The sequence below is a fragment of the Takifugu rubripes genome, chromosome 1 (genome assembly GCF_901000725.2).
Source record: "Takifugu rubripes chromosome 1, fTakRub1.2, whole genome shotgun sequence".
NCBI classification, from domain to species: domain Eukaryota; kingdom Metazoa; phylum Chordata; class Actinopteri; order Tetraodontiformes; family Tetraodontidae; genus Takifugu; species Takifugu rubripes.
Genome location: NC_042285.1, coordinates 21,711,955 through 21,728,213, shown reverse-complemented (window position 1 = coordinate 21,728,213; position 16,259 = coordinate 21,711,955). Strand labels below are relative to the sequence as shown.

Below are 16,259 nucleotides of genomic sequence, written 5' to 3'. Positions count from 1 at the left end.
GCTAAATGACAAATTGGTCCTTCAAACATCGTTTCTTAAACTACAGTCTGCCCCTCAAAGAATTTGAAGAGCTTCTGTTTCCAAATGTCCTGCAAATACCCAGATATGATTATGCAGATGTATATTCTGTCATGGCTTACAGTTTTTTCTTTCCTCATATAATAATTTTTGTCCACATCCGCTGTCTCCTTCTCATCGGTTGTCCTTTTTTCCACCCTTCTCCTCCTCTATTCCCTAGCTGGTCATAAGCAGAAGGGTTCCCCCATATGAGCCTGGTCCTAGTCAAGGGTTCTTTCTGTTTAAAGGGAGTTGTTTGGGGCCCAGGCCCTGGGTTTCTGTAAGAAACCTGGAGATTTGATGTTTTGCCAGTGGACTATTCCTTTTTAGGCTTTTATTTAGAGAGCTAAAAGATGGCCTGTGTCGGGAGCGATAGAACTTGTTCTGGCCACACCGGACCCGCCCACATCACCTCCCCAACACCTTGCATCAGCGCCACAACTCCAAGGTCTGGCCCCTCTGTCACCTGCCTGTTAAACTCCACGTTCACCATTTAACCGGCCCACATGTGCTCTTAAAGTGGGAGAAGCTGCAGTCAGAAGTTTTGGCTTTTGTTGAGAAGAGTTATTGATGTGTAAGATGCAGATGTATATGTTAAAAACTGAAACTAACATTGTCGCTGACCAGCTCACTGTGTTACCTTCTGCCCCCCCCCCCCCCCCCCCCCAAGTCAAAGGAAAGGCTCTATCCCTTGCCCACCTTCCCCCCGCCGCTTGCCACGGTCGCGCCAGCATGGCGGACAGTCGACAGCCGGAAGACCCCCAGTGGGATCCATCAGGAGGATCGGAGCCGACAGGAAACCGCGACGCAAACGGCTACTCTACGTCCGGATACAGGACCTGCCAGCCGAGCGCCGCCCACGTGGATACCAGTTCCTACTCCACCAGAGAGAACGGCTTCAACGGGGAACTAACTGGTGCCCACGCTGTGACGGCAGGTAAGAGCACCTCCCCTTGGTAGCGTTCAGACGCAAGGCGAGATGTCTTCGCTGCTTAGAACCGGTCTTGCAGGTGTGCAAGTCAGGGTTCTTCAAATTCCGGTTCCCAATATGTGATGAATGTTGTGAGAACGATCCAGAAGTCATCAGTTAACAGCTTCCTTGTAAACGAGCAATGGCTTCTGATGCTATGATTAAACATTATCCTGAAGGTGAACGTCTTTTTGTTGCCCCCGCCGTAGCTGTTGTCTTTCTCTGATGGTTCTATATGTGCATATAGGAAGCAGCGGATAGGAAGCAGCAGATAGGAAGCAGCAGATAGGAAGCAGCAGATAGGAAGCAGCAGATAGGAAGCAGCAGATAGGAAGCAGTGAACTATTTCCAAGATAGGCACAATTTATATATCTTGCAATGAATTTTCAGAATTCGTTTTTCATTGTTGGGATTGTGGTATTGCCTTGAAGCAGGTTTAGGGACGGAAAAAAGGATTAGAATGAATAAATATAAATAAAATCGCAATTCTCACGTCACCAGTAATTTGATTGGGATTTTTATAAATTCAGAAGTATCCTCGTGTTTTCTCAAACCTTTAGGTCAGGTGCAGGACTGTGGCCCATATAGGGCTGGCTTAAGCACACCCCTAAATAAATAATAAAATACATAAAACCCCCAAAACATGAAATTTTTTGAGTTTTGAGATCAAGCATGTTAATACAATAACGCGCATCATGTGTTCTTACATCTCGTTCATGCCTGCAGATGTGTAAGTCACTGAATAGAATCGCATTATTAAATACTGTAATTAACACATAAAATCCCACCCTTTTGCCCCCATTGCACGCACACTCTCACCCTGGAGACAGTAATCTACCATTGCCGTAACCATGGGAACAGCTCCCCTACAATTTACTTTAGCAGGACTTATTATATTGTTCTTTTGCTATTCAGTAAGGTTCATGCAACTTTGCCAGACAATTAACCTCCCAGGGCAGCATTCTTAACCGATGTGCTAGACTGATGAGGCTTTAATTGTTGTCTATCATTCAGTGTTGATGACACGGCCAAACGATCATGTCCGGTCAGTTTATTGTTTTTGATTTAGACCTGTAACTGTAAACCTTCCAGTTTGTAGCTTTAGCTCTGAGACTTCTGCATCTATGCTTTTTCTGTTGATGTTCTTCAATAATAACAGAAGTGTCGACAGGTATACCCAGAGAAAAATATCGCCTGGAAATGTCAACAGTTATTTCTCCCGAGTGTTGTGACTCTGTTGTAATACCAAATACTGACAAAAGAACTTACATTGCTCGCCTGTAACATTCTTCCCTTAATAATGTGTAGTTTCATTAATATACGGTTGTTGTTTTTTTTAATGAAGAATAGAATTCTGAAGGTTAATGACCACTTCAATAGCACAGCATCCTTTTAATTATATTTAGCTTCAAAATTAGCTTAGCTTGTTGATTGTCATGGTCAAGGTGACAGGAAATTAGCCAACATGCATGTCTCGGCTGTAGGAAACACAGGCAATCTTGGAGAAAACACACATTCTTCACGCTGGGACTCACACTGGGCTTTCCTCATGGGAGGGCAGTACACTACCGTGTTCCTCTGACATGTGGCATTAGTGTGCCCAAAAAATCACCTGCATTCCTAACATCCCAGGACTTTAAAGACAAACACATGGGATGCACATTAGCCGCAATCAGCAGGTCCAGTCCGTAGCGTCTGACTGAACTCATAAAAACACAGACTGTAATTAGCAATTCCAACATGTTCCTCCAGGGAGGTTATTATCATAGACATGAGACCAGTTAAATGGTCTCCTCCCATTAGGAAAAAAAAAACTGAAAGTGATCTCAATGCTTTAAATACTTCAAATGTTCATCCCCATCTTTTTTTTGTCTTTATCTCCACAAGTGTTGCCAACATGCATCAAACATTAAGTCTGTTAGAAGCAGAAATCAGACAGAAAGCGAGAGATGCCTGTAAGCTGATGCCAACATCGTTTGAAAAGGACTAAAATGATTTTAAAAATTCGCCCCGCGCCAGACAGCCTCCCTCCCTTACACCCCATACTTTGCAATACTGACAAAATGACTACACAAACACCGACTTCCCATCGTTTGCTTGAAAAAGGTGCTCAGCACGCGCAGGGCTGTGGATGCACAGCCGTGCTGAGCCTTGTCAGTGCGCATTAGCCTAGCTTCAGAGCAGGGCAGGGTGATGGTGAGTGGGGCAGAATGGGTGACAGAAGGGCTGATGCTGGCACTCAGCGAGTCTTCTCCCCCTGCTAAAAGCTCTTCAGGCACAAGGAGCCAATGAAGCACAAAATTGCCCTCTTGACTTTCCTTTGTGGCAGAAGTCGAAATAGCCAGCCAGGCCGGTATCAGAACTAAACCACCTAGTGCTTAAGAGTCCTTCTGTCTTCAGTGAGACATTTGAATATAATAAACAAGAGCAGCAGCAGTTTCTAATTAAATGATGCGGTTTTCTCACTATTGGTCCCAAATCCTCAAAATGCCTCGAAGGTGTCAGACAAAGCTTTTAAACAGTCGCCCTGTTTTTTACAGTGACGGCATCTTTGTTTGTGGAGCGATGACCTTAGACCTACATCACATGCATGCTGAGTCCCTCTTACCTTCTCACCTGACCTGCACATGCATAATCTACATGCAGGAAATTAGATTATTATTTATTGAAGAGCTACTGCATTGAAAAAAAGAGCTACAGGGTCATCGAGTGCATCATCTTTAGCTAAAATATTCAATGTCTTGGCTTCAGGATCCTTGACTATTATCTGAGTTGCATTTCCTTTATGCTGGAAGCTACATGCAGAGAGAAGGAGAGGGTCTGCTCCTAAATTACACTGGGACCCAAAACCAGAGTGGTCCATCAGTCTGTTGCTATGGTAACGCCAGGCTTAACACATTTTTGGTTGCAGGCTGGTACCAAACAGTGCTTGTGCTCTCTCCGTGCCCTCTCTATCCTGCCGACGGAGAGAGGGAGTGAGGGATAGAGTAAGAGAGGAGAGAGAGATTGTGTGCATGTATGTCCGTGTGTGTGTTGACTCTGGGCTTCCAGTCAAAGTCTCTGCTCACGGAGGCAGCGTCTCTGCCCCAATCCGCCTGTCATGAAGGTAATATATGCTTTCATTTATTGTGCGTGTGGGTTGTGATGGAGATGGGGGCGTGGGACGGAGCGCAGGGTTAGATTTGGTTTGAAGGAAATCTTCCGTTTATTGACGCAGCTTCTCGCGCCCGAGCTTTATCCTCCTGTCAAAGTCAGTGGAAGACAGGCTGTTCATTCAGTCTCTCAGAGAAATGCTGAGACCTCCTGATCAGGCTGGCAGCTGCTTTGTGGATATGACAAGGACACGCTGCTGCATTTCTGAGGGTTTGAACTGAACTGAAGCCTCACTCGTCTCTGTCTGCGTCCTTAGTGCCTCTGAATGCCTCTTCGCGCTTTTGCCTTTTTATTCACTCAAGGCATGCGGCTCAAACATTTTACAATACTGGGAGCACTTGAGTTGTTTTTCATTTGCAAATTGGAGACAGGAGTGTGCCCTCGGTGCCATATTGACCACTATAGGGATTTATAGTAGCTGTAAATGTAGGAAAGCACCGTGAAAAAGTGCAGCTGTCTATGGTATCAATTTTATGAATTAAAATGATATATATAAGGGACTCAGACTGTAGGGGACTGGGCTGAGCAGAGGAGGTTTCTGTCTCCCCACAAGAGCAGGGACACCTTCAGACCACTGCCGAGGCACCCTTCAATCCCCTACATGCTCGCGCGGTGAGGTGGCGACTTATTCAGGGGTGTGCTCGCTGATACGCAGCTGGGATAGGCTCCAGCCCCCTCCCCCTGACCCCAAAAGGGATCCAGTGGTCAAGGAAAGGAAGAAAATATATATCAACTTATTGCAGCCTACCACCAGAGGACTAAGACGGAGTCCACACCTCCACAGGAATGTGGTTAATTGTGTTTATAGAAAGTGTCGTTACTGTAAAATGCTGCTGCCACCTGCAGTCTTCAGCAGCAGGACTGGGTCTTGGCAGGGAGGACGATGCAGATGGGAAACTGTCTCAGCTTTTAAACCAACAACATTTCACCGACAGAAAAGATTCAGCCAGTAGAAAATGGCTGCTCTGTGCCTGTGAGTGGGTCGTGCCGTGTGTTCCCTGAAGATGTGTGTTTTTGTGTGACTGCATTGTGTAAGTGCCTGCCAGCCTGTTTTTGTCCATGTGTAGGCGATGTTGGCGATAAAACGGTCCACGGAACCACAGCAGTAAAAGTATCACTCAGTCCCACTGTTACTATGCTGTTAGAGGCTTTGTATCCGATTCATAAACATAGACAAACACACACAAGGGTGGAGCCCCTCACTCCCAGTTTGGGGCATAATTGATTAATCGTATAAAGAGCCACACTCAAGACTGTTCTTAGCAGACGTTAATTCACTATTTTTTAATGTCTGGAACAAAAATTTATTCAAATCTTCAGTAAGTTTCCAGTCATTGCATTTGTCAGCCTGATTACCTTGTCTGTGCACAACAATTCATTGTTAACAGGCTTCCAGAACGAATCCTTGATGTTTTTGTGTGTTTTTGTTCAGAACAAGTGTCGGCCCGGATCGTGCAGGAAGTGACGGCAGAGGCAGTTGCAGTACTGAAGGGAGAACAAGAGTCTCAGAGGCTGCCATCAGGTAGGCTAACACACACACACACACACCCACACCCACACACACACACACATCCTTGTACTCATATCATTGCCAGGACACTCCTTGACAGGAATTTTATTGCATCTCACACACCTTTACCCTAACTTAACTCCAAATCCAAATCTATAAACCAGCCAATACCCTGACTTTTCAAACATGTCCTCACATTTCTAAAATGTAAATGTAAAGTGCACAGTTTGGTCCTCACTAAGTAGCATGTACAAAACACACACAGTTACTCAAATTAACTGCTGCCTGACCATCCTAAACTTAAAACATGTCATTTGCGGATAGCAGGAAAAAGGAAGTTAGTCTTCAGAGTGGATCGCTGCATCTGTGCTTGGAAGAGGAGCTGATGAATGAGCAGATGCTACAAGTCTCCATTGTACCTGTGTTCAGATTCATATCAGCACTTCTGCTGCTTTAAGCTTGTCCATGCTCTTTGTTGTTTTGCAGTTGAAGACACCACGAATTTGCCACCCTCTCCTCCCCCATCACCTGCTGCAGAGCACTTTGGCCCCCTAGAACAAGGTAGGCTGAGAGCACAAGTGAGTTTAGGACAGCTTATCTCTAATGGAACAGAGAGTGCTTTCCTTCTTTTCCACAACTGATGCTCCCGGAGTTGCTTACGACTGCCAGTACACCTGGGTACTGATATGGCTTCCCTCCGAGTGGGGGTTTGACTCCCCCGTCTCAGGACCTGTCTCACTTACAGGGGACAGACAACACATTGGGACTAAGTCAGTAAAACAGTACACATCAGACGTGCTGAAAAACAGCAACAAGCCTCCATTTTTAGGTCCATTCCTAATAAAATCCTGCCTCCTCCTCCTCATCTTACACGAAGAACAATAACAACATGTACCTCCATCGTCATGAGCACTTGTCTTCAAAAGACACAACCCTTTCTTCTTCTGCTCCTCCACACAAAGCTTCTCTCCCACTCGCCAGTTTAGGTAACCCTCCAACCTCTGGCTGTTGGGCCTCTGTTAAATTATGTTTCACACACTGATTCATGGTGTTTTTCTCGTCATTGTCTGCTGTCGTCTTTGTGTGTCTGACAGTTACTTATGATCTGAGACGTAAATCTTAAGCATTCTTGAGCTCCCCTCTTTAAACCATACTGGACCAGGGGAGCGTACCATACTTCAGAGGTCTGTAGATGAGCGTAAATACTCCAAATAAGTCATTTTTAGTCATGTCACCTATGCAGTATACATTCTGTCTGTTTTGGTATTTGGTAACAACAAGAATGCCACGAGAGTGAGTCTCAGTTTATTTAGTTTTATTTAACACGTGCAGTATTGTTCTCGCTGTCATGGTGACCAGTCACTTTCGTTTTTGCGTTGTATATGGAGATGTTTTCATTGAAGTTAGTTTGTGTATGACTGTTGTCTGTTGAATTTGGTCAGACCTCCACAACATTGTCGCCTTTGAGTTGCTTGTCACTGTCTGAATGTCAATGTCCTTGTGTTTCACTAACTCTTAAGCAAGGTCTGTTCCCCCTCCTCTGCTGACTGTTCTTGTTGCCTTTTCTTCTTTTTTTAAAAAAAAACCTTTTTAATCTCTCCTCAGTCTCTCCTACAGAAATGTCCATCTTGAAAAGTTCCTTCTCAGCAAACAACATTATTAATATATGATGCTAAACAGCAAAGGAAGTCAAAATAATACTGACCTTTTTCCGTCGGTTCCAATTTGACTTTCAAGTTGGACATTATTTCGTCTCTTACCGTCATACCTTTTCTTTTGTCTTCTTCACTTCTTCCTCTCTTTCAGTTCGTGTCTCCAGATTTCCCTGCAGTTCTTCTCCTTGTGTCTGTCTTGTTTGTAGATGTAGGGGACGAGGAGGAGGCGGGGCCTCTCCGCCGCTTCCAAAATTCTCGGGAGAGGTGCAAGTTCCTCGCCCCCTCCATCTCAGTTTCCGTGCCTGAGGACGACCCCTACCACTCTGACGAGGAGTACTATGAGCACCCCTTGTTCAGCCCAGAGTGGACGCACTCGGGCTCTCGCCCCACAGGGCAGGCTGTGGCCTTTAGACAGATCGAAGGTGAACCACGCATGGTTCCTCTTTGCCGTTTCTCCCCTTCATTCCTCTCCCGTTCTTTCCCTCTCACTTTTTCTCTCCTCTTTAACACCAATTTCTCCTCGTTCCTCTGTGATTTGACCTCCTCCCGTCATCCCTCCCTCCTCCCGTCCTTCCGTCTCTTCGTCCGTCAGTTTGACTTTGTGTCCGTCACCTCGTCTCCTCGTCCGTCTGTGTGTTTTGGTGTCTTTGTGATGTTTGTCTGCTCACACCGAGCAGGTTCATGTTTGGTTGAGTAGGCATACCTGTTTTGTTTATTCTGCCCATCCAGCCATTGCCGGTGGTTGCCAACATGTAGCCGTGACGTCTCTTGTGTAAAACAATGTTTTATTTCTGAGTCTAGCAGTGGATTTAAAGAGATTCCATCAGTAATCAAGTCTTTTTTATAGTAAGGTCCAAATAGTATTTATGACTACTATGGGAAACTGTGCATGATTGATGACCACCATTAAGGAAATGTGTACTGATCATCTCCAACTTTGCTATCCAGGATTGTATCCAAATTACAGCCTCCTAGCTTTTAATATCTTTAAAACTAAAATCCAAAATAGGCCCTTGTTTATCTATTTAGTGATTTATTTACCACTGTTGTGCGGTTTCTAAATCCAAAAATAAATCTTTTCATCTAACATTTATTTTGACAGCCTTTTGCAACTACTCTCTAAACCAGCACAGCTAATTCAGCTTTAAAACTAGTTTTAAATTCTTGGTGGTGCTACGAAGTTGACTTAATTCCTTAAAAACATCTTTATTAGATAATGTAGTATTTCAAGAGGAGAGGAGAGGAGAGGAGAGGAGAGGAGAGGAGAGGAGAGGAGAGGAGAGGAGAGGAGAGGAGAGGAGAGGAAAGGAGAGGAGAGGAATATAGTTACCATAACTGTCACAAATGTTCACACTTAATTATTCAAGAGCTTACTTTACACACTTATATTGGTAATTGCTGGGAATTTATATTAACTTGAGGCAGAAATAATTGTAAAATTCAGAATTGGGAATAAATCCATATATATATATATATATATATATATATATATATATATCTGAAGTAGTCATCAAAAATCCAGAAAATACTTACTTATGTACATTAAGCCTGGAAGAGGAAACCCTCAGTTTTTATAACCACTAAAACAATACAATTCTTCTAAGCTGATGCAATAATGTTTGGCCACGTCAGTGTCACGATAGAAGGTCAACAACTGCATAATAATAAAATAATATACCTTAATAGATAGAATGGGTTGTTTTTTTCTCCCATATTAATCCAAGACACAGATAATGGATTTTAAACTACATACACAAAGCAGTCTGCAATATATGGATGGTTATGAACTGACACAAACATTATTTTCACAGAGCTAAAACTGTCCCATCTTTAGTTATGTTCTCACATAACCCAAGTCTGTGTTGCCTGTAGTCATAATGTGTCCCCCTCTCATCCTGTTTTTTGAGAAGAAGAGACCATGGAAGCTCTTACAGCTGAATACGAGGAGGAGGTGGAAGAGGAGGATGAGGAGGAGAGTACAGAGGCAGCTGAGTCCGAGGCTGCTCTTGACGAGCAGCAGTGGAGCGGGGAAGAGCCCGAGCTGGACAGCCCTCACGCTGAGCCCTTAGAGCAGGCAGAGGCCATAGACATGGCCCAGGATCTAGACCTGGAGCCGGCCGAAGCAGTTAGTGCTGCTGCAGAAATCTCTTTGGACAGAGAGGAGGAGGAAGCAGAGGGTGAGGAGACAGGTGTGTCCTGCCCTCTGCTCTCCCAATTGCATGTCTTACAGTATATGCGTTGTCTAACATATAAGAGTGTATTAAGAGGAACCCATGAGCATATAACATAAGCACTACGATCTAGGTTGAATGGCAAGTAATCCTCTCTGCGCTCTGCTGTGGCTGCAAGGCAACACAGGCTTGTTGGTGACAAAAAGCCACGTTCTTTTAACCAAATCTGGTTTTTATTGTGTGCTATTTTTGTGCTTATATCCTGTTTTCGTGCTATGGGTTTTGGGGCTGGCCATTTTGTGTTGTAATGATGAAGCTGCTGAAACAGTGTTGAATGCAACAGTGCTGCTACTTTTTTTTTTTTTTTGCAGTTTTCTCATTATGTTTGCATATGGTTTTGTGCTGGAGTGTCGGTTCTGCACACATTCATATTCTAATCCTGTTTACATGGTTTGCAAGAGGTTTTGACTGTTCATTCTAATCGTCCGGAATTATTCTCATCCACTCCATTGGTTTATGTAGAAAACTGCAGTTCATTTTTTTTAGGTTATTTTTGTCATTTTCTCTTCTCTGTCATTCATCAGGAAGGTTCTTTAGCAAATTAATCTGATCTCAAGGAAACCTTCCAACTGGTCAAATTCCCATAACATTTTATCACACTCGCAAGGAATGACAGCCGTGCATTTGTAGTTGTAAGGAATGTTGTGAGGAGTTGCATGGATATCCACATCATCAATGACTGCTTGTTTCTCATAAATCAGCCACATCGTCGCCTCATGCCGATTCCGTCACATTCCTAAGCAATGCTCTCATCCATCTTGGTGAACTTCATAATCTCGCCGTACTCCTTCATTGATGGCCGTATCATTGTGCTGTAAGTTCCCGAGGAAAGCTTTTGAATGTCTCTTTGATAGCCCTTCTCTCAGTCTCTTGCTTCGTAAATTTGTATTTCCCAGCATGTCAAAACTTTACATGTCCACTGTGAGCAAACATCCAACTTATAGATGTCCTTTCAGCTTTGAAGATGGACAAACAGGGCAGTGAGAAAAGTGGATCCATGAGTCCTGACAGCATTGGGTCCGAGAAACGCCCGGAGGAATCATTTGAGCCGCCGGTCCAAGGTTTCTTTGCTGGTGAGCGCGTTGTGCCGGAGAGCCCCACGATGGATATGCCTTCATTTGTACCTCACAGCCAAGCTGAAACATGTGCCAAATCAGTCACGCTTCAGCCAACGTATGGGGAGCCCATCACAGTGACAGAAAAGCAGCCATCGGTGGAGGTGGTGGAGTTCAGCAGCATTGGTTCTCCCTCTGATTTTTCTTCGGTGGGAGCCAAGGTTCAGGGAGGAGATGCTCCTCAAGATTCCGGAGACAGGTCTGGCATGTCAGCGTATTTTGAAACGTCAGCCATGAAAGTTGAGGACGCTCCCCCGTGCAAGGGTGAAGGTTATTATGAACTAAGCACAGGCGGAGAAGAGAAGGTCAAAGATGATCAAAGATTGCAGGATATGGGGTACAGTGCATTAGCCCAGGGTCAATCTGAAACGGAAAAATGTCCTGCAAAAGACACCAGAGAGTTCACAATTCCTGACCGGAGTAATGAATGCAGGCTTTCTCCAGGTAAACTTGCCTTAGAGCAGAGAAGCTACTCACTAAACATCACAATTGGATCTTTGGATCCAAGTGGCCAAGGCAGATCCAGGACCTTCTCACCGCTGGCCACAGATATTATGTCATATACTAGTGGAAGTCTAGATGAATCAGCAGACTGCCTCCCAGTCACCACACCCTCTGTGGACAAGCCTCCATCCTTCCCTCCTCTTATTTTGGAGACCGCGGCATCGGTTGTTTCAGATTCTTCATCTCCTCCTAGAAGCACTGATGTGGTTTCCAAACAAAGCCCGGAACCACAGTCTCCAGAATCACCAGAACCCCTTACAAGCACCTTTAAAAATGGTACAGTAATGTCACAAGACCTGCCTGAGATGTTGGATCTCGTTGGAAGCCCTTCCAGACTTTCTTCAGAAAACAACGAGCCCGAAATAACCCACAGAAAGTCAAGTCAAGCTGATGTCCCCACCTTCACTGATGACCCAATGGGTAGCTTAGTTTCAGGGGAACCAAGTCCCAGAAAGAGTGACAGCCAGCTAGAAGAGATGGGCTACTGTGTTTTCAGTGAATATTCCGGACCCATGCCTTCCCCTGCAGATGTTTTCAGCCCCACAGACACTTCTTCGAGGGGGTTCACTCCTTCTGTCCTAGAGGAGAAAGTGGCCGAGCAGGCCCGGAAATTAGCTGTTAAAGTCACATCTGTGGAGGACAACAGCATTCCATTAGGAGCCTCTGACATCACTAAAGACAAGGATCAGAATAAATTAGAGCAAAAAGAAGAGAAGGACAAGGAGGTTGCAGGTGATCAACTGAATAAAACTGTAAGTGAGACGCCCGCTGCTCAGACATGTGAGTCCTTCGTGACTCCAACGGTCACTGTGACTCTGGAAGAAGGCGGAAGGTCACCGAGTGAGACGGAACAGCTCATCAGTAGGGAAGGTTCTGTGTCAGAAACTGAGATCGCAGATTATGAGCGGCAGATCCGCAAACTGGAGATGGAAGACAGGCCTCTCAGCTTGGAAGAGGAAAGAGAACTGCAGGAGCTCCGAGAGAAGGTCAAGCTGGTCCACCAGGAGGCATATGAGGAAGTGGATGCTGAAGATGTTTACCAGCTGACCGGGGTTGCTAAAGACAGAATTGCCAGGCCTGTCAAAACTTCACCTGCTTCATCTGTGGACAGCAACATTGATGATGACAAGCTCCTCTCCCCAGTACTTTCACCTTCCAAACTCAAACAGCGAGAAGCTTACGGTTCCCCCAAAAGAGCAGTTTCACCTCCGGTGTCAGGAATTAACAAAGAGGAGAGAGAGATGAGAGAGCCAGAGAGAAAACTGAGAGAAGCACAAGAGAAGGAAGCTTCTGAGAAGAAAGGAGAGGAGGAGAAGGAAGAGGCTAAGAGGAAAGAAAAGGATACAGAAGAGAAAGAAAGGACAGATAAAGAAAAGGAGAAGGATGAAAATGAAAAGGAGAAAGAGCAGAGGCAAGAGAGGGAGAAGAAAGAAAAGGAAGAGAGGGAAAGACTTGAGAAAGAGAACGCTAGAATTGAAAAGGAGGAAACAGAGAGAAAAGAGAAAGAGCAACAAGTGAAGATGGAAAGAGAACAAAAGGAAAAAGAAGAGAAAGAAAAAATGGAACGAGAGAAAGAGAAGATACAAAGGGAGAAGGAAGAGAAGGACAAGATGGAAAGGGAACTAAAAGAAAAACAAGAGAAAGAAAGGGTGGAACGGGATCATAAAGAAAAGGAAAGGATTGAAAAGGAACTCAAAGAGCAGCAAGAGAAAGAAAAGATGGAAAGGGAACAAAAGGAGAAGGAAGAGAAAGAAAAGATGGAAAGGGAACAAAAGGAGAAGGATGAGAAAGAACGGTTGGAAAGAGAGCAGAAAGATAAGGAAGAGAAAGAAAGGATGGAAAGGGAACTCAAAGAAAAGGAAGAGAGAGACAGGATGGAGAGGGAATTAAAAGAAAGGGAAGAGAAAGAAAGGATGGAAAGGGAACTAAAAGAGAAGGAGAAGAAAGAGAAAATGGAAAGGGAACTCAAAGAAAAGGAAGAAAAAGAAAGGATGGAAAAGGAACTCAAAGAAAAGGAAGAGAAGGAAAGGATGGAAAGGGAACTCAAAGAAAAGGAAGAGAAGGAAAGGATGGAAAGGGAACACAAAGAAAAGGAAGAAAAAGAAAGGATGGAAAGGAACTCAAAGAAAAGGAAGAGAAGGAAAGGATGGAAAGGGAATTCAAAGAAAAGGAAGAGAAGGAAAGGATGGAAAGGGAACACAAAGAGAAAGAAGAGAAGGAACGGCTGGAAAAAGAACTAAAAGAAAAGGAAGAGAAGGAAAAGATGGAAAGGGAACTCAAAGAAAAGGAAGAGAAGGAAAAGATGGAAAGGGAACTCAAAGAAAAGGAAGAGAAGGAAAGAATGGAAAGGGAACTCAAAGAAAAGGAAGAGAAGGAAAGAATGGAAAGGGAACTCAAAGAAAAGGAAGAGAAGGAAAGAATGGAAAGGGAACTCAAAGAAAAGGAAGAGAAGGAAAGAATGGAAAGGGAACTCAAAGAAAAGGAAGAGAGAGAGAAGATGGAAAAGGCCCTAAAAGAGAAAGTACCTGAGGTGGGTGAAGCGGTTGCAGACCTGCCTGAAGAGGAAGCAATAGCCATAAAGCCTGCTGAGAGACAGGCCGCCAAACAGGAAGAGGACGAGGAGGGAGACGTCCAGCAGAAGCCAGGAGCTCTGAAGGAGATCCCAGAGACTCGCGCTGCCATCGAGTCAGTGGTGACGGTCGAGGACGATTTCATCACTGTCGTCCAGACAATCGACGAAGCGGAGGAGCCGGGTCACAGCGTCCGCTTCTCTGCTCCGCCTGAAGCCGGAGACCTTTTTGTTGCAGCCCAACAGGAGGAGGAAGAGGAGGAGGAAGACTCTGTGGAATTGGCCCAAGAAGCAGATGTGGAGGTTGCCAGTCTGGAGGAGGTTCTGGAGACTCCTGCTGCTCCTCAGGTGGAGGTCCACATTGCGGAAAGTGAAGCACCCACGGAAAGCTACGACAGAGATGAAACCACCGTGGACGACTCCATCCTGGACAGCTCCTGGGTGGACACTCAAGGTGAGATCCCCATCTTGGTCTGGTTCTTTTCTCCCTCTTTCATTGAATAGACTCAAACTGCAGCTTACGTTTCCCAGACGACGACAGGAGCATGGCGACGGAGCAAATTGAGCCTCTGCCGAGGGTCCTCACCCCGGCCAAGAATCCCGCCGCGGTCCAGAAAAAACAACAACAGAAGAAGACCGAGAAGCAGGAAAAGATGGTCAAATCAAAGGCCAAAGGGATGAGACCCAAAGGCAGAATCTCCACGCCAGAGCGCAAACCTGTTCGCACAGAACCAATCTACATCCCCAGGGAGGAAGTGAAGAAGAAAAAAGGTTCTCCCAACTTTATTTACCTAACATGCTATAGATTCTTTGCGTTAATATGTGACGGCTGACTGGGGAACAGGGAAACCGGCATGACTGTATTTAATGTTATTGATGTTATCGTCACGTCTCTTCTGCTGTGTCCTCTGACGATGAAGCTGTGATAAGAAAGACCGAGTTCACCAGTAAAATGGACGCTCAGTCCCAGTCCCCATCCAAGAGGAGCGCGGTGAAACCGGCGGCGCGCCAGACACGCCCGGCTCACCACTCGTGTCCCAGACGGAGACCCACAGGTGACCCACCATCGTCCTGGTCTGTCTCACAGGTGGCGCTTTGGTCAAGAGAGCCGCCAAAGCACCCAAACCCACTCACCTTCTCCGTCCTCCACCCTCACTTATCAGTTCCTCTGGTTTTTTTTCTTTCATTTCATAACAATAAAACTTTGACATCCCCCCATATCGTCATGTTTCATCTCATTTCTTTGTGCACGTTTTCCAATCCTATTGTTTTCACTTGCCCTTTGCTTTTGTTTCTGCTGCCATTTTGTACCGTTTTCTACGGTTTGATGCTCCGTTACGTTTCATATCGATCGACCCGGCAGTTGTCTCTTAAGAACGGCCGAGTCGATTTTTGTGAAAACCCGTCTGCCATTGACCTCTCTGGCCATTTCGAGAATTATCTACTTGAACTGTTTTAACCTGCAGTTGCCAGGCAACCGCTACCCCCGTGTACTGCGAACGTCACGTCGCTCTGTCGCAGAGGATGTTTGCGCTTAATTTTGCCCCGATAAAATGAATTCTGTGTCACTGGCGATGAAAGCTTAATATGCTGCCGCATTGCCATAATTAGACTCTTTTCCCTTTAAAACACAACATTTCCAATTCTGTGTGATATCTTGCCAAGTCCTGGCAGAGAGTAGCTGGCAAGCAGGAAGCAGCCCGCACCAGCAGCACATTCAGATTCTCCTAGAACATTTAATTAAGCATACAGCGCATGGGGCTTATTATTTTTACATATTTTACATAGTTTTCCTCTAACTTGGTGTCCTTTTGTCCTCCAGAGACCCCACCCGACAGCCGTCAGCCCCTCAGCATTGTCAGACATTCACGCGACAGAGCATCGGTGAGTATCCTCCACCAGCCCAAAGATGGAGCCTCCGAATATTTAATACATTTAAAACCATTAAAACATCTCCAAGTATAATCACTGAGCGGGTTCCATCATCACTGAAAGCAGAATCTCGTCTGCTTCAGTGCCCCGAGGGGACGAAACTCACACTCACTTTCTGCCCCAACGCTTCTGTCAGGACCCCGCCGCAGTTTTTGTCCAGCGTTTGCCATTGTTACATCATTTAATGGATTTTTCACCGCTATCGCGCTGATGAGATAGATCCATTTAGAGGGCCGTTTTTAGCGAGTAGGCGGTGAATCACCGTGTGACATTTTTCCAGCGACGGTTGTGCGACTCCATTTTGCTCCTCTGCCGCTGTAATGACGAGTATTGTGTCTTTTTAAATGTCATGTCATTAGAGCGTTCTGTTCGTGAGCTCACATTGCGTTACAATTTAGAGTTCTGTGACTGTGACCTGCACCACATCATAAAGTCTTGCTTGAGAACGGCAACCACTATGCTCTGTCTTTTTATTCTTTTTGCTGTTAGATGTTCCTCTTTCTGTTCCTTTACCGGCGATTTCACGCCGAACGTGCGCGAATGGCTGTTGCGATGAATAGCGG

At 45.3% G+C, this 16,259-nt stretch overlaps 1 protein-coding gene across 1 annotated transcript in view; it reads left to right on the top strand.

The window, feature by feature from the left end:
• Positions 1-16,259, top strand: part of map2 (microtubule-associated protein 2) — a 48,136-nt gene that overhangs the window by 19,924 nt on the left and 11,953 nt on the right. The window contains 10 exon segments of the mRNA XM_029847794.1: positions 728-994; positions 5,613-5,702; positions 6,177-6,251; positions 7,552-7,767; positions 9,256-9,534; positions 10,533-12,844; positions 13,327-14,218; positions 14,296-14,535; positions 14,685-14,819; positions 15,587-15,648. Coding sequence (XP_029703654.1) covers positions 790-994; positions 5,613-5,702; positions 6,177-6,251; positions 7,552-7,767; positions 9,256-9,534; positions 10,533-12,844; positions 13,327-14,218; positions 14,296-14,535; positions 14,685-14,819; positions 15,587-15,648 — 4,506 coding nt within the window. The 5' untranslated portion in view covers positions 728-789.